The sequence below is a fragment of the Hoplias malabaricus genome, chromosome 2 (assembly GCF_029633855.1).
Source record: "Hoplias malabaricus isolate fHopMal1 chromosome 2, fHopMal1.hap1, whole genome shotgun sequence".
Classification (NCBI taxonomy): Eukaryota; Metazoa; Chordata; class Actinopteri; order Characiformes; family Erythrinidae; genus Hoplias; species Hoplias malabaricus.
This window is the reverse complement of record NC_089801.1, coordinates 17,147,160-17,171,432: the sequence shown is the minus strand read 5'-3', so window position 1 is coordinate 17,171,432 and position 24,273 is coordinate 17,147,160. Positions and strand designations below refer to the sequence as shown.

The window sequence follows — 24,273 nt, the reverse complement described above, 5'->3', positions numbered from 1 at the left end:
TGTGTGTAGTGGTATAGTGTAACTATGGAAACATGTGAAGTGGTTTAGTGTAACAATGGAAATGTGTGTCATGGTATAATGTAACTATGGAAACGTGAAGCGGTTTAGTGTAACTATAGAAATGTGTGTAGTGGTATACTGTAACAATGGAAATGTGAAATGGTTTAGTAAAACTATGGAAATGTGTGTAGTGGTATAGTGTAACTATGGAAATTTGTGTAGTGGTATAGTGTAACTATGGAAACATGTGAAGTGGTTTAGTGAAATTATGGAAAAATGTGAAATGGTTTAGTGTAACTATGGAAATGTGTGTAGTGGTTTAGTAAAACTATGGAATTGTGTGTAGTGGTATAGTGTAACTATGGAAACATGTGAAGTGGTTTAGTGTAACAATGGAAATGTGTGTCATGGTATAATGTAACTATGGAAATGTGAAATGGTTTAGTAAAACTATGGAAATGTGTGTAGTGGTATAGTGTAACTATGGAAAAATGTGAAGTGGTTAAGTGTAACTATGGAAATGTGTGTAGTGGTATGCTGTAACTATGGAAACGTGAAGTGGTATAGTGAAACTGGAAATGTGTGTAGTGGTATAGTGTAACTATGGAAACATTGGAAATTTGTTACAGAAATGTACCATAACCATGGAAACCGGTCTGAAGCAGCAGGTTTACTCCACCGGTCCCTGTGTGAGAATGTACTCCAGTGGACTCTGAGGTGGAGGTGGAGTATAAGGGGATTGGGGGAGGCACTGAGGCTGGACCTGCTCTGTTTATAGACATAAACACATACTTTCTCAGTCACTTGGAAAATAAAGTGAGACCAAATCTGGACATTGGAAAGTGAAACCCTCTGACCCTCTGCCCTCCATGGGGGTGGGGAGGGGGAGGTCTGAGGGGATGGTGAGTGGTGTCAGTTAAACGCTGTGAGTGGTCAGTGTGTACACACTGCACTCTGGTCCCTTCAGGACGCTCTGGGCCTAATATGGTCAGAGTAAACAGAGGCTGTTCGCGGAATGGATGAGGACGATGTTGATGAATAACTCCAGGTTTATTCCCACTCCTCTGCGTCATCTGTGACAGCCCACCTCCCCTTCCCCTCCCTGACCATCATCAGCGCTGAGACGCCATAGCTTTTACAGAGAAATCAGTTCTGCTCACTTCACATCAAACACATGACTCCACCAAACTGACTCCTCTGAACTGACATCTTCTAAACTGACTCCTCTCCTCTGAACTGACTCCTTTGAGATGACTCCTCTGAACTGACATCTTCTAAACTGACTCCTGTCCTCTGAACTGACTCCTTTGAGATGACTCCTCTGAACTGACATCTTCTAAATTGACTCCTGTCTTCTGAACTAACTCCTCTGAGTTGACTCCTCTGAACTGACATCTTCTAAACTGACTCCTCTCCTCTGAACAGACCCCTTTGAGATGACTCCTCTGAACTGACATCTTCTAAACTGACTCCTCTCCTCTGAACTGACACCTTTGAGTTGACTCATCTGAACTGACATTTTCTAAACTGACTCCTCTCCTCTGAACTGACTCCTTTGAGTTGATTCATCAGAACTGGCATCTTCTAAATTGACTCCTCTCCTCTGAACTGACTCCTCTGAGTTGACTCCTCTGAACTGACATCTTCTAAACGGACTCCTCTCCTCTGAACTGACTCCTTTGAGCTGACTCCTCTGAAATGATATCTTCTAAACTGACTGCTGTCTTCTGAACTAACTCCTTTGAGTTTACTCATCTGAACAGACATCTTCTAAACTGACTCCTCTTCTCTGAACTGACTCCTTTTAGCTGATTTCTCTGAGCTGACATCTACTAAACTGACTCCTTTTCTCTGAACTGACTCCTTTGAGATGACTCCTCTGAACTGACATCTTCTAAACTGACTCCTCTCCTCTGAAATGACTCATTTGAGGTGACTCATCTGAACTGACACCTTCTAAGTTGACTCCTCTCCTCTGAACTGACTCCTTTGAGCTGACTCCTCTGAAATGACACCTTCTAAACTGACTCCTCTCCTCTGAACTGACACATTTGAGTTGACTCATCTGAACTGACATTTTCTAATCTGAGTCCTCTCCTCTGAACTGTCTCCTGTGAGCTGACTCCTCTCAACTGACATCTTCTAAACTGACTCCTCTCCTCTGAACTGACTCATTTGAGTTGACTCGTCTGAACTGACACCTTCTAAATTGGCTCCTCTCCTCTGAACTGACACCTTTGAGTTGACTCATCTGAACTGACATCTTCTAAACTGACTCCTCTCCTCTGAACTGACTCCTTTGAGCTGACTCCTCTGAACTGACATCTTCTAATTTGAGTCCTCTCCTCTGAACTGTCTCCTGTGAGCTGACTCCTCTCAACTGACATCTTCTAAACTGACTCCTCTCCTCTGAACTGACACCTTTGAGCTGACTCCTCTGAACTGACATTTTCTAAACTGACTCCTCTCCTCTGAACTGACTCCTTTGAGATGACTCCTCTGAAATGACATCTCCTAAACTGACTCCTCTCCTCTGAAATGACTCATTTGAGGCGACTCATCTGAAATGACACCTTCTAAGTTGACTCCTCTCCTCTGAACTGGCTCCTGTAAGCTGACTCCTCTCAACTGACGTCTTCTAAACTGACTCCTGTCCTCTGAACTGACTCCTTTGAGCTGACTCCTCTGAAATGACACCTTCTAATCTGAGTCCTCTCCTCTGAACTGTCTCCTGTGAGCTGACTTCTCTCAACTGACATCTTCTAAACTGACTCCTCTACTCTGAATTGACTCATTTGAGTTGACTCCTCTCAACTGACATTTTCTAAACTGACTCCTCACCTCTGAACTGACACCTTTGAGTTGACTCATCTGAACTGACATCTTCTAAACTGACTCTCTGAACTGTCTCCTGTGAGCTGACTCCTCTCAACTGACATGTTCTAAATTGGCTCCTCTCCTCTGAACTGACATCTTCTAAACTGACTCCTCTCCTCTGAACTGACACATTTGAGTTGACTCATCTGAACTGACATTTTCTAATCTGAGTCCTCTCCTCTGAACTGTCTCCTGTGAGCTGACTCCTCTCAACTGACATCTTCTAAACTGACTCCTCTCCTCTGAACTGACTCATTTGAGTTGACTCGTCTGAACTGACACCTTCTAAATTGGCTCCTCTCCTCTGAACTGACACCTTTGAGTTGACTCATCTGAACTGACATCTTCTAAACTGACTCCTCTCCTCTGAACTGACTCCTTTGAGCTGACTCCTCTGAACTGACATCTTCTAATTTGAGTCCTCTCCTCTGAACTGTCTCCTGTGAGCTGACTCCTCTCAACTGACATCTTCTAAACTGACTCCTCTCCTCTGAACTGACACCTTTGAGCTGACTCCTCTGAACTGACATTTTCTAAACTGACTCCTCTCCTCTGAACTGACTCCTTTGAGATGACTCCTCTGAAATGACATCTCCTAAACTGACTCCTCTCCTCTGAAATGACTCATTTGAGATGACTCCTCTGAAATGACACCTTCTAAGTTGACTCCTCTCCTCTGAACTGGCTCCTGTAAGCTGACTCCTCTCAACTGACGTCTTCTAAACTGACTCCTGTCCTCTGAACTGACTCCTTTGAGCTGACTCCTCTGAAATGACACCTTCTAATCTGAGTCCTCTCCTCTGAACTGTCTCCTGTGAGCTGACTTCTCTCAACTGACATCTTCTAAACTGACTCCTCTACTCTGAATTGACTCATTTGAGTTGACTCCTCTCAACTGACATTTTCTAAACTGACTCCTCACCTCTGAACTGACACCTTTGAGTTGACTCATCTGAACTGACATCTTCTAAACTGACTCTCTGAACTGTCTCCTGTGAGCTGACTCCTCTCAACTGACATGTTCTAAATTGGCTCCTCTCCTCTGAACTGACATCTTCTAAACTGACTCCTCTCCTCTGAACTGACTATGTTGAACTGACTCCTCTGAACTGACATTTTCTAAACGGACTCCTCTCCTCTGAACTGAATCCTTTGAGCTGACTCCTCTGAACTGACATCTTCTAAACTGACTCCTCTCTTCTGAACTGACGCATTTGAGTTGAATCATCTGAACTGACATCTTGTAAGTTGACTCCTCTCCTCTGAACTGACTCCTTTGAGATGACTCCTCTGAAATGACATCTCCTAAACTGACTCCTCTCCTCTGAACTGACATTTTCTAAACTGACTCCTGTCTTCTGAACTAACTCCTTTGAGTTTACTCATCTGAACTGATATCTTCTAAATTGACTCCTCTCCTCTGAACTGACTATGTTGAGCTGACTCCTCTGAACTGACATTTTCTAAACTGACTCCTCTCCTCTGAACTGACACATTTGAGTTGACTCATCTGAACTGACATCTTCTAAACTGACATCTTCTAAACTGACTCCTCTCCTCTGAACTGACTACATTGAGCTGACTCCTCTGAACTGACATTTTCTAAACTGACTCCTCTCCTCTGAACTGACACCTTTGAGTTGACTCATCTGAACTGACATTTTCTAAATTGACTCCTGTCTTCTGAACTGACACCTTTGAGTTGACTCATCTGAACTGACATCTTCTAAATTGACTCCTGTCTTCTGAACTGACTCCTTTGAGCTGACTCCTCTGAACTGACATTTTCTAAACTGACTCCTCTCCTCTGAACTGACTCATTTGAGATGACTCCTCTGAACTGACATCTTCTAAACTGACTCCTCTCCTCTGAACTGACTACATTGAGCTGACTCCTCTGAACTGACATTTTCTAAACTGACTCCTCTCCTCTGAACTGACACCTTTGAGTTGACTCATCTGAAATGACATCTTCTAAACTGACTCCTGTCCTCTGAACTAACTCATTTGAGCTGACTCCTCTGAAATGACACCTTCTAAACTGACTCCTCTCCTCTGAACTGACTCATTTGAGATGACTCCTCTGAACTGACATCTCCTAAACTGACTCCTCTGAACTGACTCATTTGAGTTGACTCGTCTGAACTGACACCTTCTAAATTGGCTCCTTGAGGGGTTGTTCAGGTGTTCAGGTTTTTCCAGAGTTGTCCAGATGATTTGTTTAGAGATTAAACGCTCCTGTTTCCTTTGTCTTTACTGTGAGATATGATTAAAAAATCCAACATTAGACCTAGTTTCTTTGTTTAAAAATATCTTCACACACACAGAAAACCCTCCTATGGTTTTCAAGGTACAGCCTTGAAACTTCACAGGAGCTTCCAAAATGGGAATCATCCTTTTACTGGCGCCGTGCAGTCAGCTGTAAAAAAGTTCAAGAAACCGCACGCTGACGGGTGTCGCACACTGGAAGTTGTGACGTGTATTAAGAGCGACAAAAATATACATTTTAATGAAATACTCAATAATTATTGTCAAAAGCTGAGCCGCATCAGAGGGATCAAAGAGCTGCATGCGGCTCTGGAGCCGCGGGTTGCCGACCCCTGGTTTAGTGTTTATTCCTCTCAATATAGCGTTGAATGCGCGTGCACCGCGCAGCTGCGTAAATCGCACGCCGCTTTGACGCTCTAAAGGAGTTTGGCGTCGCCTGCGAGTGCAGAAAGTTTCACAGCGAGCACACGGAGCCGACAACAGTCAACCCGATAATCAACTGATCAATAACGTGATCAACTTTATCAATACCATGAAGTTCAGTATCCGGCCAGCGCGCGCACAGGACTGCAGAGACATAGAGCGCATGATCACGGTGAGAGAGAGAGAGAGAGAGAGAGAGAGAGAGAGAGAAAGAGAGAGAAAGAGAGATAGAGAGAGAGAGAGAAAATGAGAATGTTTTTAATTTAGCTATCTGTGTGTGTGTGTGCGTGCGTGTGCGTGTGCAGGAGTTGTCTGTATATGAGAAGATGCCTGGTCAGGTGAAGATCTCCTATAAAGGTCAGTCACCTGTAGTTCAGGGGTGAAGGTGGTTTTTCCAAAAGTGTGCAGATGTTTCTGAGAGGTGTACAGGTGGTTAAAGAGGTGTACACGTGTGTTAGAGTGTAGTGCAGGTGTGTTAGAGTGTAGTGCAGGTGTGTTAGAGTGTAGTGCAGGTGTGTTAGAGTGTAGTGCATGTGTGTTAGAGTGTAGTGCAGGTGTGTTAGAGTGTAGTGCAGGTGTGTTAGAGTGTACTGCAGGTGTCTTAGAGTGTACTGCAGGTGTGTTAGAGTGTACTGCAGGTGTGTTAGAGTGTAGTACAGGTGGTTAAAGGGGTGTACAGGTGTGTTAGAGTGTAGTGCAGCTGTGTTAGAGTGTAGTACAGGTGTGTTAGAGAGGTGTACAGGTGTGTTAGAGTGTAGTACAGGTGTGTTAGAGAGGTGTACAGGTGGTTAAAGAGGTGTATAGGTGTGTTAGAGTGCAATGCAGGTGTGTTTTAGAGGTGTACAGGTGTGGTAGAGTGTAGACTGTTACGGCTGCACTTCCATTGTGGCCTTATCATGACGACAGTCAGACTCTGGCTCCACATAATCAATACACGGATAAACCTCGTTTAACTGGTCGAGGTGGAGGACTTGCAGTGGTGTACAGATCTGGCCTCAAAATTAAAACAGTTTTAATCCCAAATATGGCATCGTTTGAGTGTTTGGCACTGTTGGTCTCTGCTGTTAAACCTGTTTTGGTTCTGCTTATCTATCATCCCCCAAAAATCTCATCTGTTTTTATGGCAGAGTTTTCTGAGCTCATCCCCACACTTATTCCTGTTTATTCTGATTTGTTGCTGCTTGGTGACTTTAATATTCATATCAATTAATTTCAACAGCGAGGGCAGCATCAATCACACCAGTTTACATTCCGGAACGTTAAAAATATCAGTCCTCCTGCTGTTATGGAGATGCTCAGTCAGAGTCCAGTACCTGATTGCTTAGATCCTGATTTGCTAGTGACCCACTATGACGAAACATTGTCACATATTTTAAACCACCTGGCACCTCTAATAACACGCTTGGTTACATATTCTCAGCCTGCTCCCTGGTATACTGCTGAGCTGCGTAAGCTGAAAGCCGTTGGTCGTCAGCTTTCTTGTGCATGCCCTTGCTTACAGTGATCATGTCTTGTTTTATAAGGAAAAACTACAGGAAGCTAAAACACTTTATTACTCTGTTGTTACTCATGGTGCCCACTGTAACCCCAGAGCTCTCTTTTCCACTGTTAATAAGCTATTGTGCCCTCTGAAAAGTTTCCCTATGGTTCCTTCAGCTGAACTCTGCTCTTGGTTTATGAACTTTTTCAATCATAAAATAAATACAATTTACTCTCAGTTCCAGCCCACTGTAACCAGGCTAAATATTCCACAACTATTTTCTCAGTTCAGCAGCAGCTATTTTTCTACCTTCATTACTGTAAACCAACAGTATGTTTCACAGATTATTAATTTCTCAAGGGTAACTTCATGTCAATTAGACCCTTTTCCAACACAGCAGGTGAAAGCCTGTTCTCCATTTATCTGTCCTCTTATTACCAAGGTTATCAATGCTTCACTTAGTTCAGGAATGGTCCCAGCTTCTTTGAAACTGGCAGCTATTACTCCAGTTCTCAAGAAGCCTGGCTTAGATCCTGAGAATCTCGCAATTATAGGCCCATCTCTAATCTCCCTTTCCTTGCTAAACTGTTGGAGCGAACAGTAGCTGCTCAGTTAACAGAACATATTCAATCATGTGATCTGTTTGAGGTCTTCCAATCAGGATTTAGGAGGAATCACAGCACTGAAACTGCTCTTGTTAGGGTTGTCAATGATTTGCTGATGTCAGCTGACCAAGGACTGCTGAGTCTTCTTGTCCTACTGGACCTTACTGCAGCATTTGATACAGTGTGTCATAGCCTTTTACTAACTAAAATATGTTTGGCGTAACTGGTACTGCATTAGCTTGGTTACAATCTTATCTTTCTGGTAGGCAGCAGTTTGTTTCAATGGGAAGTTTTTGATCTGACACATGCTCCTTGTCACATGGTGTCCCCCAGGGCTCTGTTCTTGGGCCACTGCTTTTTATATTGTACATCCTTCCTCTTGATGACATCATTAGACATCATGGGCTGCAGTTTCACTGTTTTGCTGATGATGTCCAGATATACATTTGTACAAAACCTTCTCACAGCTTGCCACCTAGTGCCTTGCTGAATTGCTTAACTGATGTGAGGGCTTGGATGATGGAGAACTTCCTGAGCCTACATAATATAAAATCTGAAGCCATCATAATTGCTTCTCCTGCAACAGTCAGGAGGCTTAGTGACACTACTGTTTGTATCCCTGGTTTTGTTGTCTGTACCTCAACACTATTGAGAAATCTCAGAGTAATTTTTGATTCTACATTATCATTTGAATCACATATTAACAACACATGTAGGACAGCCTTCTACCATCTTAAAAATATTTCTAGGATTTGCCCTTTTCTCGCTTTCACTGCTGCTGAGACCATAGTCCATGCATTTGTAACTTCCAGACTCGACTACTGCAATGCTCTGTTGTGTGGCCTCCCTGCTCGGGCTTTGAGCAGGTTGCAATATGTGCAGAACTCTGCTGCTAGGGTGCTGACCCATACAAGATCATGGGAGCATATTACTCCAGTCATAAGTCGTCTCCATTGGCTTCCAGTGAAGTTCCGTATACAGTACAAATTGCTTGTGTTGGTGTTTAAATCCTTGCATGACCTTGCCCCTTCTTATCTAAGTAGTTTACTTCAATCATACTCTCCAGTGCGTACTCTTCGGTCCTCAAGCCTCCATTTGCTTGAGGTCCCACATTTTAAGCTAAGCACCATTGGAAATAGAGCATTTTGTGTTGCGGGTCCAAATCTGTGGAATAGTCTTCCTGACGAACTGTGAGCTTGTTCATCTGTAGATGTTGTTAAAACCAGACTCAAAACTCATCTTTTTAAACTAGCATATGGATGACATTATGTGTATGTCTTTATGGTTATGTATGTGTATTTACCTTTTATTTACAATTTATTTTTTATTTTTATTATCTATTGTACAGTGTCCTTGGGTCTCTTGAAAGGCGCTTTCAAATAAAAATTTATTATTATTATTATTCATGTTAGAGTGTAGTACAGGTGTGTTAGAGAAGTGTACAGGTGGTTAAAGAGGTGTACAGGTGTGTTAGAATGTAGTACATGTGTCTTAGAGAGGTGTACAGGTGTGTTAGAGTGTAGTGCAGGGGTGTTAGAGAGGTGTACAGGGGATTGTTCCAGAGGGGTGCAGGTTGTAGAGAGCGGTAAATTGTGTGTGTGTGTGTGCATGTGTGTGCGTGCGTGCGTGTTTTCAGAGCTGGAGCGAGATGGTTTTGGGCCGAACCCGTTTTATCAGTGTCTGGTAGCGGAGGTGCCGCAGGAACACATTTCCACAGAAGGTAAAATTACACTGTCTTCTGTAACATTTCAGAGAGAGAAAAATGCTACCAATAATCATTAATCATTAAACCCAGTCCCAGAGAACACACTCACACTGAGGGACACTGACATCCCTCTGGTTTAATGTTCTCAGAGTCAGGAGTAAATGTGTTATTCTCTCTCACTCTCTCTCTCTCTCTCTCTCTCTCTCAGGTCACTCAGTGGTGGGTTATGTTCTGTACTTTTACACCTACAGTACCTGGAGGGGGAGGTGTGTTTATATGGAGGATCTGTACGTCATGCCAGACTTCAGAGGTGTGTGTGTGTGGCAGTAGTGCTGGAAATAAAATAAAGCATTTGTTTTTTTAAATAAAATATTTAAGCGATAGAACGAGAGGGAGTGTGTTACTGTAAAATAGCAGCACGGCTGTGATGTGGCACCAGTTCGACCCGAAGGTGAGTGCTGCAGTCCATCTCCACCGTGCTGTTATTTGAAAAGTGTTGTATTGTTTTTATAGAACAGTTCAGGTAATAAATCATGAAATATATAAACAGCTGTGAAAGGGACGTCAAATATACTTTGGAAATTAGTAAACCCTTCCACCAAATTATTGGTGTTCCTTAACAACCAGCTTTAAATTTACTTCAGCCCATAAGAGTATTTATCTCGGTCGAGCTGCAACTATCTCAAATTTCCCCATGGTCCCTATGTAGTGCAGTATAATAGTGAGGAAATTTAACCAAGCCGTGCATAACACTTCTAATATAACACTATCCATATTGAACCATGGCTTCATTAATTAATTGTAAACAATTTGTGCTTTTTGTGGGTTTTAAACCCACAGTCATGACTTACATGTAATATTAGTGCACAATGTAGGGAATCTCTGAATCTCTGATGGGTTTTCTCTCTGTTCCCTGCGGGCATCTGTTTTCTCTTGTTTTTCTTATTGTTGGTTTTGTATTTTAACTGAGCTTCATCTAAAAGCATTTATTTTTGTTTAGTTTTTTGTTTAATGCCTTTTAAATTAAAGATAATTTGTTAGTTAAAATTTTACACATAAAACTACACTGAATAAGATCTTACTTTGTATTTGTGTTGAATTAAACTCTAGCGCCAGTCACTGTCTCCATGGTTACAGGAAAAGGTAGATTACGAGTTTATAACAGCGAATAGGTAATTCGTAGGTGATTTTTATCGGTATTAATCAGGAAATAAACTAAAGACAGTTTTATGGTGTGAAACATGGGCTGAAGTTATGTAGTGGTGAAAAATGTAGTGACAGCTGCAGAGCTAAAGAGCTGTTAGCATCGGTTCGGCGGAGTGATACAGTTGTGGTGAAGAAACCGGACTGATATTTGATCAACCAATCAGAGAGCGTGACCGGAACTAACTGTTGTATAAACTTACTTTTATTGTGTATGGGATGTGCTCCCCCTGCTGGATCAGATCTAACGTTGACTCTCCTCCAGATTTCTGAGAATACGTTTTTTTTTTTTTTTTCTCTCTCTCTCTCTCTCTCTCTCTCTCTCTCTCTCTCTCTCTCTCTCTCTCTCTCTCTCTCTCTCTCAGGTAAAGGCATTGGAAAGGCCCTGATGGCGTCGGTGGCTAAAGTGAGATTTTTGTTCTCTTTATTTCAGAAATAATGAAAACAAAGCAAAAAGTGAAATACCAGTTTAGTCCTTTCCTCTTGATCCAGGCCGGGAATTAGAAAGAAAATAAATCACATTATAAATGATAACGTTTTTGAACAGACAAATAACACACAGTAAAAACACTGTTGAATTCTCATAAAAAAGCAGTGACTGAGAGCTTTTGATTTCAGAGAAATAATCTTACGTGTGTGTGTGTGTGTGTTACAGGTGTGTTCAGAGCAGCAGTGTGCTCGTCTGCAGTTGTCCGTTCTGGACTGGAATAAACCCTCTCTGGACTTCTACTTCTCTAAAGGAGCTCAGGATCTGACGGACACTGAGGGCTGGCACTTCCTTCGCTTTGACGGCGAGGCTTTGGAGAACCTCGCGCTGGAGGCACCTTAAACACACACTCGGTCCAGCAGCAGCAGAGCCACATATTAATTAATTTCCATGATTTGGTCACGGTGCTAGTGGCGTCTGAATGTCGTAACGGAGCAATAGACACAGTCAAAGTGATTTAAAATCTTGTTCTTTATTCCAAATAATCAAATATTCTTTATTCAAATCTTGACAGTGATGTTGAAATTGGATAGTGTCCCTGTTCAGCGCAGCGTTCTCCGAGGACTCTCGTTTACTGACTGTGAACACTGAGGTCCAGACACACTCCCCGTGCTGGAAATACTGATTTCAGACACGGCCTGGTTCACTCAGGGAAGATAAAACAGAATCAGTGTCATAAACACACACTGCTTGTTTGAGGTTAAAATTACTTACTGCCGCTTTAAAGTGATTTGAGTTTGATAAATAAACAGTTTGAATGTTTAGTTGATATGTTTAGAGATTAAACACTCCTGTTTCCTTTGTCTTTATTGTGAGATATGATTAAAAAATCCTAGTTTTATTGTTTACAAATCATCACACAGTGTTCATTGTGACGCTCTCTTGACCATCTGTGACTCCTCTTTGTGCTGAGATGCTGATTGGTCGGATCAGGTGTGCTGGAGAAGTGAAAACAGTACAATACAATTTTATTAGTGAATATAACACGATAGAACATTTTAATGTAACAAAATATGGATCATATTGTTTTTGTTTTAATTAAAAGTCTGTGGTCATTGTGTATATTGTTTCATGAATATTTTCTGGAAATCTCACTTTATTGATTCTATTCTGTATGTTTTTGCTCTTATACGGACACCTAGTGGACACCTGATGCATTAATTCATTAATTAATTTCAAGTACCTCTAGCGAATCATCATCACTGAGGGTTCATTAGTCCCACCTCCTCCGCTGATGAAGTCGTTGGAGGCACACAGCGTTGGTGTGAGCGCCGTTGGAACTATGGAACGCCGTTGGTCTCTAAACGTGTTGGATTCTCCATGTTAATACGTAGCGTATAATTTCGTGTTAACACGTTAAGTTTGTGTATTTCGTGAATCATGCTTTACTGCCACCTACTGGTGTATTGCTGAAACAACATAAAGCCTTAATTTACCAAATAACGGAAACATTCCAATGTTTAATATCCTGAAAAATGTTTTTTATGAGATTTTGTATAAACATTATACATATATAAATATAATACATTATATTGTTGAACATTTATATATATATATATATATATATATATATAAACCCCTCACTTCAACCACCACGGAATTTACTGCTGAAAAAAAGCCGTTGTTTAATTCAGATATTTTGGTTCAATTCCATTTTGAAGGAGATTTAACCTCTCAAGTTTTTAATGTATATATAAAAGTAGATACACATAAAACATGAGTTAAGTAATATATCTTTAGGCAAGGCAAGGCAAGTTTATTTATAGAGCACCTTTCATACAGAAGCAATTCAAAGTGCTTTACAGAAAAAGAAACAATTAAATTAAAAGCCAGAATAAAATCATAAATTTCCAATAAGACAATTACATAAAAAGAGTAAAATGATTAAAATCATTAAGACAATTTAAAATGACAATAAATGAAAAGAAATAAAATGCCGTTACAGAATAAAAGTCCAGAATATTTTAAACTGAGCTGTAGCTGCTCAAACAGGAGTGTTTTAAGTCTTGATTTAAAAGTGTCTAAAGTCGGGGCTGTTTAATATTCTCAGTCTGGTTCCATTTAAGAGCAGTGCTGGAGCTAAACGCTGCCTCTCCTTGTTTAGTTTTGACCTGAGGCAGGACTAACTGACTAGTTCCTAAATATCTGTGAAGCTCTGCTCGGCTCATATCTCTGTAGCAGATCTGATAAATACGCTGGTCCTACCCCATTTAGACATTTAGGCGTTTATAGACCAGTAATAACACCTTAAAGTCTATTCTGTAACAGACTGGTATCCAGTGTAAGGATTTGAGGATGGGGGTGGTGTGATCTCTTCTTTTGCTCCGAGTGAGACTCTGGCAGCTGCATTTTGAATCAGCTGAAGCTGTTTAATGGTCTTTTTTGGAAGTCCAGCTAAGAGACCATTACAGTAATCAATCCTGCTAGAAATAAAGGCATGGATTTCCAGTTTCTCCAGGTCTGGTTTAGTCAGAAAATCTCTAATCTTACTGATGTTCTTAAGATGGTAAAATGCTGATCTAGAACCGCTTTAATATGAGACTAAAACTGAGATCTGAGTCCATTAATACACCAAGGTTGCGAGCCAGTTCTTTAGATTTGAGGGCCATCGAGTCCAGATACATAGCCAATCTTTGTCTCTCAGTGCTATTCCCAAATAGTACAATCTCAGTTTTATCTTTATTCAGCTGTAGAAAGTTGTGTCCCATACAGTTAGTGATGTGTTTGAGGCACTTGCTTAATGAGTCAAATGGGCCAGAGTCGTTTGGGGAGAGGGCCATGTAAATCTGAGTATCATCTCCACAGCTGTGATAGGAACAGCCCATAGTCCTGTAGAATCTGGCCAAGAGGAAGCATATATAAATTAAATAAAAGTGGACCAAGAATAGAGCCCTGGGGGACACCACAGGTGACTGGCATGTTCTCTGAAATATTGTTTTCTATTTCTACAAAGTAGTTCCTGCCTTCCAGGTAAGAAACGAACCACTTCAGGACTGTTCCTGAGAGTCCAACCCAGTTTGCGAGTCTATCTATAAGAATCTTATGGTCAATGGTATCAAAGGCAGCACTAAGGTCAAGAAGTAATAGAAGAGATACCTTTCCATCCTCTGTATTTAAGCGGATGTCATTAATTACATTGATTAGAGCAGTCTCAGTGCTGTGATTAGACCGGAACCCGGACTGGAATTTGTCTAGGCTACTGTTAATGGACAAGAAACTAGTGTTTTGCCTGAAAACTATTTTCTCAATGATTTTGCCAATGAAAGGTAAATTAGAAATTGGCCTGTAGTTTCTTATCTGAGATGATTCTAAATTTTTCTTTTTTAGAAGAGGCTTTACAACTGCAGTTTTTAGTGAGCTCTGAAAGACCCTCGACATGAGTGAGGTGTTAACAATGTGAAGTATATCAGGTGCTATGGTGTGAAACACACTCTTTAAAAAATTGGTTGGTAGTGTGTCAAGACTGCAAAAGGATGGTTTGAAATGATTAACTTTGTCGATTAAAATTTTATTATCAACAGTACTGAACTCTGACATTTTAACTAAGGAGTCTTTACGAGGTGATGGAGAGGATACAGACTCATTCCTTGGATATAGATGTACTAATCACTCGTCTGATATTCTGGATTTACGTGTTAAAAAAGAATGCAAACTCATTACATCTTTCAGCTGATCCTAATTCAGGTGCCATTGGTGTGTGTGAGTTAGTGAGTCTGTGGACCACGGTGAAGAGGATTTTGCTGTTGTTAATTTTATTGTTGATGATGCTAGAGAAATAGGATTGCCGTGTTTTGCATATTGTCGCGTTGTATTCACGTAGCTTATCTTTGTAGATTTCTTTGTGAATATGAAGACTTGTTTTACACCATCTGCGTTCTGCCCTGCGACACTCCCTCTTTTGGATTTGAACAACAGAAGCATTTCTCCATGGTGCTTTCTGTTTGCAAGACAAAGCCTTCACTTTAACTGCTGCAATCTCATCCATAACACTGACAATTTTTAATTAAAACTATTCAGCTGATCATCAACAGAGTTGGATCATTCACATGGCGTAGTGCACATTTTACTCATGAAAAGTGTAGCTGTGCAGTCCTTTATAATCCTTTTCTTGACACAAACTCTTCTGCCCATGAAGACTGGTGAGGCCCACATATCAAAGAACACACAGCAGTGATCTGACAATGCCACATCCTTCACAGAGGCTGATAGGTTGAGACTCTTTGAGATAACGATATCCAGCGTGTGACCATGACAATGTGTACTCCCTGTAACATGCTGTGAAAGACCAAAAGAGTCCAATATGGCGTGTCGTTCCTTGGCAAAACAGTCTTTGGGATTGCTGATATGTTAAAGTCACCAGCAATAACAAAATGGTCAAAGTCAGTAGAAATAAAAGACAGCATCTCTGTAAATTCATCAATAAAATTAGCACTGTACTTCAGAGGCCTGTAGACCATTACTAGTAATACCTGTGGTTCCATTCAGAAGTACACAGAGGTACTCAAATATTGTGAAGTCACCAAATGAAAACTGCTTGCACTGAAAAGAACCATGGAACAGAGCAGCTAGACCTCCACCTTTTCTACTGGCACGAGATGTATTTAAAAAATGAAAATCTGGAGGAGCCGACTCCAATAAAACAGTTGCAGCACTACATTCATGTAGCCAAGTCTCAGTTAAAAGTATAAAACCAAGCCCATGTGCTGTAATAAAAGCATTAAGTGTGATTTGTTTGTGAGAGATCTGATATTTAGAGCTAACTCAGTAACTCGTGCACTTTGCCACAGAATCTGTCTCACATTTTATTTGCTGTAGATTGGCTTCATTCACAGAATCTGACCTGAACTCACTGTTTCTCTCTCTGATAAGTACTGGAATTGGAGAGATTACAGGCACCAAAGGTCCAAGCTTGTTTTGAAAACATGTTACTGCTGACATCATCACTGCAGCAGCCAGGACCCGAAAAACATCACTTTTCCTCGCCCTTATCAGCTGACGAATCTGTATGGAGCTCCTGCTGGCGATGGGGGCGTGAGCGAATAGAGGACATGGAGGATTCCTCTTGGGGTCTTGGTGCCTCTGGCAGCTGATAGAGTTGGTCATTGCCACTCATATCCAGTGTCTGCTGCTCCCTCAGGTTGTCCTCAGTGGAGAGAGGATGTTCTGGCTCTGACATGGTGTCATCAGCTTGTACAGCAGAGTTCCTGGATGTCAGTGCTGATGTGCCACCACCAAGAGAAGTGGATAAATTACACACTGAGAAAATGAGGTTGTCTGTCAGACGTTTAACACCCCTCTTGTTTGTGTGCAGTCCATTTCTCCTAAAAAGTTATCTCTTCCCAAAAACAAGTTAAAGTTGTCAATGAAGTTCAGTCCATTTGACCTGCAGCTGTTCTGTAGCCAGGTGTTTAATCCCAGTAACCTTGAGAACATATTGCTGCCTCCTGCAGGTAGAGGTCCACTGATGAAAAATTGTATGTTGAACTTACTGAGTTGAACTTACTTGTATGTTGAACTTCAGACTCTAGCTTGACAGTGTCATTCTTTCCAATGTGTAAATAATCCCCTTCACAGTCGTGTACTCAGCCAGTACAGCTGGAAGCTTTGGGGTAAGTTCAGGGACTGTGATGTCTGGTTTACATCGCACTATATGTTTTGGGTTTGTTCCCCCATTAACAGTGTCATCTCCAAAGATCAGGGTGTCTGCTGTAGGTTTGTTACGGTTTTTTGAGCGGCTGACACTTCTGGCACTTTCTGCATTGTGTTCACTGTGTTTGTGATTCTCACGAAGGGCATGCAGTGGTTCAAATCTGTTTTTCAGCTGAAGTGAGTAAGACTGATATTCTGGTCTGGTTCTGGGCTGTGATCTCTCAGCAGCAGTGTTAGGTTTAGCAGCTGATTTTCCTGGACCAGCTGTAGTACCAGGAGTAGAAGACAAGACTACAGAGCTATACAAAGCACGGCGCTTGGGTCTAGCTTCAATCTGCACCCATTGCCCATCTCTAGCTGTACTCACAGCAGTGTTGCCATCCACACGATTTTCTGGTCTGGATGTGTGTCCCTCCACTGTCTACTGCTCTGTTAAGTCCTCAGCCCGCTGTCTGCTGCCCGTACTCCCACTCACTGTTACTCCTCACACAGCTCAGAAATGCCAGTCCTTAAACTCTGACAGCAGGTTCCGAAAATCCCTTTCCAAAGCTGACATTCTCTGTAGAAGTCTGTAACAATTCTGACAGCACATGTGTTGAACAAAATGATGAGGCATTTCTCAAGTTTCTTCTACTGTAGCCTGATGAAAATGTCCTGGTTGTTGGAACAGTCCTCGTTCCTAGAGCAATCGCACTACTTTAAAACGTATCAAAAGCAGAAGATATCCAGTTTTGGCTTCGTAGTGCTGCTGACTTGTGTATATTAAAAAGCTCAGATACTCTATCACAGAAAAACAAGTAGGTTTCGAAAAAATAAAAGGAAAGAAATAGAAGATAGCAGAGCTAAGCAGCAAAGCATCTGAACGGCAAGGAAGCAGGAAGTCACCCTCAACCCTTTAAACATATACATGTTTACAGAAAGAGGAGGATCTGGAAAGTTAATTTCACTATGGGTTTGTACTGACACTGTAGTGTTTAGCAGTATCCTATTAAAAGAATGCACATAATTTGTCAATGTGAATGAATTATGCCTCAGTATGTGTCACACACACAGTGTAAGAGAATAGTGATGCTTGTTTGATATAAAACTATGAAAAGCTTTAGAGCATGTTATGAATTAAGTTATATAATAATATGCATGTTTACAAATTTTAAGGTATTAAACACCAGAGTCTTTTATTGTGAAAAATAAACTTCCAGTTGCCATGGGGATCAGCTTACTAGTATTGCTGTCTTCACACTGCTCACGTAGGGCTCAACGTAGTCATAGGTCAGTGCTTAGCTCACTATGTTATGAATAATTCAGATGAATTATTCTGCGTTCACAAAGGATTTATGTTTCGTGTCAGCTACAGTGTGTGACATAAGTCCTATCATGAATATGTAAGTACGCCTGGATTTGAGGCCTCCCATTGGCGAAAACCTTAAGAAGCGTGTAAATGTGTCATTTTTGGTCACGTTATCGCGACAAAACTGCACGTGTTAACACACAAAATTTTAATAACGTGTTAACCCCCATGTGTTCACATGTTTAGAGCCCAACGGCGTTCTATACTGGAACTTGGAACACACACACACACACACACACACCTCAGAAAAGGATAGAATGAGGTTCATGGATAAATGAATGCTTTATTAAATTACAACTTACATACATGCTTTTTAAAGCCCAATTCAATGTAATGAGATCAGTAAAAGTTTTTTTCATGCAACCTTGAAACAATTTAAACATACAGCAATTGCAATGTATACAAACAGTAAATAAAATCAATAAATAAATAGAAAATACATTAGGAACTGGCAGTGTCATGATTTCCTAAATCCAATTTATATTCAAATACTGTTTTTCAAAGAATCATAATTGGTTTTACACCCTAAGAACTGCCATTTACATTCAGACTTTTCTTTAAAAATATGTAATTTATGTACAACACTAGGCCATAAGGAAAATAACAAATCGATTAATATCTAAAAATAAACATTTCATCTGTAGGTTTGGAACAGTTAAATAAAAACAAAAAGAAGTGTTACTACATGGTGTTTTAATTGGCCTGTAGCATTACTTAAGAATAAATCATTAGTGGCCCGCCAGCACTTGATAGTTTTTCCATTTGTACAGCAGTTCACAGATATATGAAATTATTCCACCAGTTATATAATTGACATGTTTATAAAAGAAAATGTTCAGCCTAAACAATCTGCAGAAAAAATGTTGGATTTTAAACTCTTCTGTTAATGCTCTAAAATGAAATTCAGTAGTTTATTTAAACTGCTTTGTACATTTGTGTTTTTCATATTTTGAATATACTGTTATAAATAATTTATGAATAATATATTTGGAAAGAGAAACTAAAAGAATTTTAATATGATCCATTTCGGCCCTCTTTGTAAAAATGTTTGCACACCCCTGAAGTAGCACTTCTTTTAACTGCAGTATGCACTCTTCACATTAAACAACATACACTATTCAAGCTCGTGACAGCAAGAAAACATTGTACTGGAAGAATACTGATATAGTAAAACACAAGCATAATAATCAAACAGCCTGATTGTAATATCAAAATGGATTTCAACAGAATGATATCTTTAAGAGAAAAAAATCACTGTATTTATCATTTGAAGAGTTAACGTTTTAAACTAATATCTGAATAAATTACACTATTTAGACTTTTATGCCCTGAAAAGTCACTGACATTTACATTTTCAAATTGTTTACGACAACGAGTTCCCATTCTCTGGAGAGAGGGCTGCTCTTCGGGTGCCTGGGTCACCTACCATTAAGATTGTCTTACTTGCCATGTTTGGAGAGTTCCTTCTCTCAGTTTATAAACTGTACCTTCCCATGGATTTGTAATCCATACTCATTTTGTTAACTGTAATTTTGCATTTAAAATCCATGACCTCTGATTTTGTAAACTGTACCCACAGATATGTATAATTAGCATTCGACTGGTTCAACTGGTCAATTAATACCATTTTGAGATCATTTGCATCAGCCAATGCCTGTACTTACAAAACCAATATTCAAAAAAAGCCTCATTTATTCAATTATTTTAAGTATGTTTTTATGCTGTTCTTCAGTGATCAGGTCCCCCACAGAGCAGGTATTCGGGAGGTGGATGATTGTCAGCACTGCAGTGACGCTGATGTTGTGGAGGTGTGTTTGTGTGTATTGTACTGTGTGAGTGGATCAGTCTACTCACTGTCCACTCTATTAGATATATTTATATATATATATATATATATATATATATATATATATATATATATATATATAAATATATATACATATATATATATTATATTATTTTAATATATATTTTTGGTCCACCTTGTAGATGTCAAGTCAGTCCTTCAGTGCCCACAGGACCACAGGTGGTTGTTTTTTAGCTGGACTATTCTCCATCCAGCAGCACTGCAGTGTCTGATCCACTCTCACCAGTACAACACACCACCACCACAATACACCACCGTTTACAAAATCGGCGATTGTGGATTTTAAATTAGAGATAACAGTTTACAAATATATGTGTAGTTTAAAAACAAATCCAGAAAACGTATTACAAATCGGTAGGTACAGATTATAAACCAAGAGCATGGATTGCTAAACCGTGGGGACAGATTTTCCTTCTCACACATTCCTTGTTGATGACCCCTACTGTGCGCTTTAAATTTGAATAGAAATGAATTATTTTCTTGTTTATAGAGCTGCATCTCCTCTTCCACACTATCAGGCCATGGTTTGGACATTGACAACATTTGTGCTTTAGAAATCACCCAACCGTTCTTCCCTGATTCTGCAGGGGGCTGGTCCCATCTCCAGAAGCCTGGGTCTAAAAAGCACAAAGTCAAACAAAACAGTTGTTTTAATGTAATGGAAGCACACATTTGATATTTAGGCTCAGATTCATGGCATACATCAGATCAACAGTTTGCAAGCCTCTGCTGTGTTGTCACATTGTGTCAATACCTCACTGCCCTCAACAGTTATGGAAATATCAGCTGTATCCTCATCTCTGGAAGCCTAGACAACAGGGATCTTCAGGATGTGCAGTGTAGTAAAAGAACGCTCAAGTGTAGTCAAGGAGTTGTACTCTTTGTTGAATTCCATCTCTACAATTAAACAGATTATGTACATGTTCTGTTCACTTCAATATATTTTCTTCAAAAATCTTTTTTTAATGTAAAACTGTAAACTGCTTATGCATGCAAATTCATTAACTACAGAACTTCAAGTACGGCAAGATTATCAGGTTATAGTACACAGCCATGGTTCACTGACGGAGGAATAAATACAGTGTGAAATTGCAAGCACTTCTACAATGCAAACTATGGGTAACTGCATTGAAGACTCTCATGCATGCCCATATTATTACATATTATTGTCCATTAATTATTCAGGTTTGCGGTATAACACTGATATTTTTGGCAAGAAACGTACCTCAGCAAAGAGTGTGTTGAGTGTGAAATTAATCTGAGATTTTGTACAAGAAACAATAACTCTGTGTGAGACATTCGAAGGTTTTAATAGCCTGGAGCAGCTCTCAAAGGCTCAATTTTTGCAGCAGTGGGATTGACAAAGTATATAACTTACCAGTATTTATTATCTTTCACTGGAGCTGTAAAATGTAGGAGCAGTGAATCAGTTTTGTAAATAGATACAATAAATCTTATCTAATCTATAATTTTAGCCTTCTGTCTGTAATTGTGTTGTAACCATGTCACATTGACTTGTGCTAAACATGAAATTTGAAGTGTCTGTTGCATTAGCAGGTTATGGTACCAGGCAGGGAGGACATGTGGTGGAGAGTACAGATACCAACCTAGACTAGCTTTTGACTGGTTGTAGTGGAGTATGAGCCAAATATGAATATCGGACAATCAAGAAATGAAAAGTTTTGAATTAAAACTTTTCCAGTCTGCAGAAGACTTTTCGTCTGCAACATAGCAGCCCCCACACACACACCCAATCTAAAGACATCAAAAGAACCCTTTTAAGTAACACATGGCCCCAACACCCCCCTTCTCTCTTTTAACTAACAGGAACTGTCGAGATAACTAACTTAAAGAGACAGGAACCTCAAACAAAGAAGAGAGCTTTTACGGCCCGTTTTTATGACAATGGCACCTAAATGTCTAATCCTTATCTTTCACGGAGATCAACAGATGTTCAAACCAAAGTGACCTCGAGTGAACTCCCGTGAATCACCAACCGAAACACGGATTAACAACGACACCAAATGGACACTGGCGGAACTACACCTCGCTCGGAGTCGCCGCAAGACAATAGCGAAAATAGTCGATCTCTGAGTTATTTGTGTATAAACGAACGTATGAATGTCACTTTCTGTACCCTCAGATGAATGCCTACCTTCTAATGAAATGATGTATAATGCCGATTGTTTCTATTACAAAGATCAGTTTTGTCTCTGAATGAGAGAAAATGGATTAATGTTTTATTTTTCAGCGTATCATCACGAATTGGACGTGAACAATGTACTCAAGATGGGACCTTATGTAAATGTCTGATATTAATAGTCCAATGTACTCATTGTTATAGGTTGATAACAGGTATAAGAATTTTGATACGAGAAACTCATATTCCTTATGTATGAATCACAGAGTCAAAACCCCCTCCTCCTACTCTCTCTCTCTCTCTCTCCCTCACGAGAGTCACGTGAGTCTGGACTCGCGTCCAATCAGAAAGAGGACGCCTCCCATTAGGGCGTGACCGCGCCAGCCTTGAAAAGGACAAACAGCAAGACAGACAAGGAGTTCGAAGTTTGAAGAGTCGCGAGGACTCTACAAAGTAACGGACCACTAAAAAAGGAGAGGACCACGAGGAGATTCGAGAAACCTTAAACAACAAAAAAAACGCTGTCTCTTCCACGCCGACAACGAAACAAAGGAACCCTCTCAGAGACTTCAGAAAAGCTTACGAGAGACGTCTCGAAATTAGCTAAGAGTATGAAGTTTAACTAATAAGTCGAATAATTTGAATATCTTTCTTTTTCTTTTAATCTTGTTTATGTTTATTACCTATCGAAGTGTGATCTCACGAGTGATCAAGGCGGGTGAAACTTATTTGTGGCCAAAGTAAGGTATCAACCGTTTGAGTAATCGATAACAGATATATTAACGTTATAAGCTGATTCCTGAAGACATCAATCCTGGAAAGCTGAACAACGAGACTAGCTAATACTCTGAAAAAGCCTTTCCACCACGGTGGAAAACCAGCCACGCCTGTGAAAAACCGAAGAAGGGAAATCTCGATCGACGCAGCTCAGCTCGGAATCGAGGGTCTTCAAATCGACTGTAAAGAGATCCTCCATAAGCGGGCCTGCTTCTCACCACTTGGGAACGACGAGAACACCCCGGGACACGGAGATTAAACAACAGGACGCGACGGCTCGGTGAAACGGCGAACGAGTAAGCTAGCGTATTTAACACCTTTTCAGTAGCTGATGTCTAAACAAACCCTCTTTATAATTTACCATTTAATTAAACCTTAGTTAGTAACCTTAGTCACAAGTTAGAAGTGCCTAGCTCACCTTAAGGTCAAAATCAGTTCCCCCTGCCGGACACCGTGAGATTACAAGGTTGTGCTATGTTAACTAAATATCTTCTTTTTATTAATAAAACTCTCATTATTTGAAGTCACAGTGTTTGCAATTTATTCATTAGAATTTCTGAAAATCCTGAAGAACTCATTTAGCATGATTATTATTCATTCTCAAACTAATTATTAATGTTTTAATTGCTTAAACCAATTATAAATCTTAATTAATATCATTAAGTCAAATATCAGAGGTTGGAGGAGTTTGAATAAGGTCAAGGCTATAAAACAAATTATAAAATTATATATATATGTATCGGGGTGTACGACCAACATCCACTACATATAAAATATATATATTTTATTGGCGCCCACGCGAGGCAGGAAAAAGGCTTTTTAATGAGCAAACTGCAAAACACTGAATATCAGCTTGGGTTTATGAAATACTTTCCACTGTGTGTGTTGATGAATAACGATTGAGATTCAAAGCTTGATGTGGGTAATTTCGTGTTGTGTTTGTTACTGCTGAAAAACTGTTCTGTGATATATACCGGTTAGAAAATAAGCTTGGTTGTTTTTGAAAGAGCGCGGCTCTGCGCCATTTTGCATGCATTAAATTGAGGCCTTAGGCACGTCTAAATAGCGCGAAACTCCGCTTTTAAGACTTTGCCTTCGGTTCGACCCCTTGGCCGCGAATCCCGGCGAGAGACCACCGAACCGAATACCCCCGTTCGTTTTAAACTGGGTCGCTACCAGCGTTAATAACGAGATCGCGCGCTAGGCGATTGGGAGGTTATTAGACAGCCGAAAATACGGCTTGTGTGAGGAGCTATCTGCTCTTGTCAGCTGTTCCAGTTAAACTGAACGCGTATTCAGAAAGGAACGAACCCCTTTTAAGGGGCGGAGCTGAAACTAAGGAGGGAAATTCAAAACGCCCCCAAAACAGAGGAAGACAAATTCCCTCTTGTGGTATAAGTGCGTAATTGCAGGGAAAAATACTTCAAAACTAGCGTCTATTGAA

The 24,273-nt window shown here is 40.3% G+C and overlaps 2 protein-coding genes across 2 annotated transcripts in view; both read left to right on the top strand.

The window, feature by feature from the left end:
• Positions 1-5,457: 5,457 nt before the first annotated feature.
• LOC136686367 (thialysine N-epsilon-acetyltransferase-like) lies at positions 5,458-12,315 on the top strand. The gene is made up of 6 exons (XM_066660096.1): positions 5,458-5,740; positions 5,874-5,925; positions 9,290-9,373; positions 9,567-9,668; positions 10,927-10,967; positions 11,217-12,315. The coding sequence occupies exons 1-6, from the start codon at positions 5,678-5,680 to the stop codon at positions 11,388-11,390; spliced, it is 516 nt and encodes a 171-aa protein (XP_066516193.1). The 5' UTR covers positions 5,458-5,677; the 3' UTR covers positions 11,391-12,315.
• A 4,313-nt stretch (positions 12,316-16,628) lies between these two features.
• LOC136687250 (thialysine N-epsilon-acetyltransferase-like) overlaps positions 16,629-24,273 on the top strand; it is a 29,037-nt gene continuing 21,392 nt past the window's right edge. The window contains exon 1 of the mRNA XM_066661580.1: positions 16,629-16,657. The gene's annotated coding sequence lies outside the window, so the exon portion shown is untranslated. The remainder of the gene's footprint in view (positions 16,658-24,273) is intronic.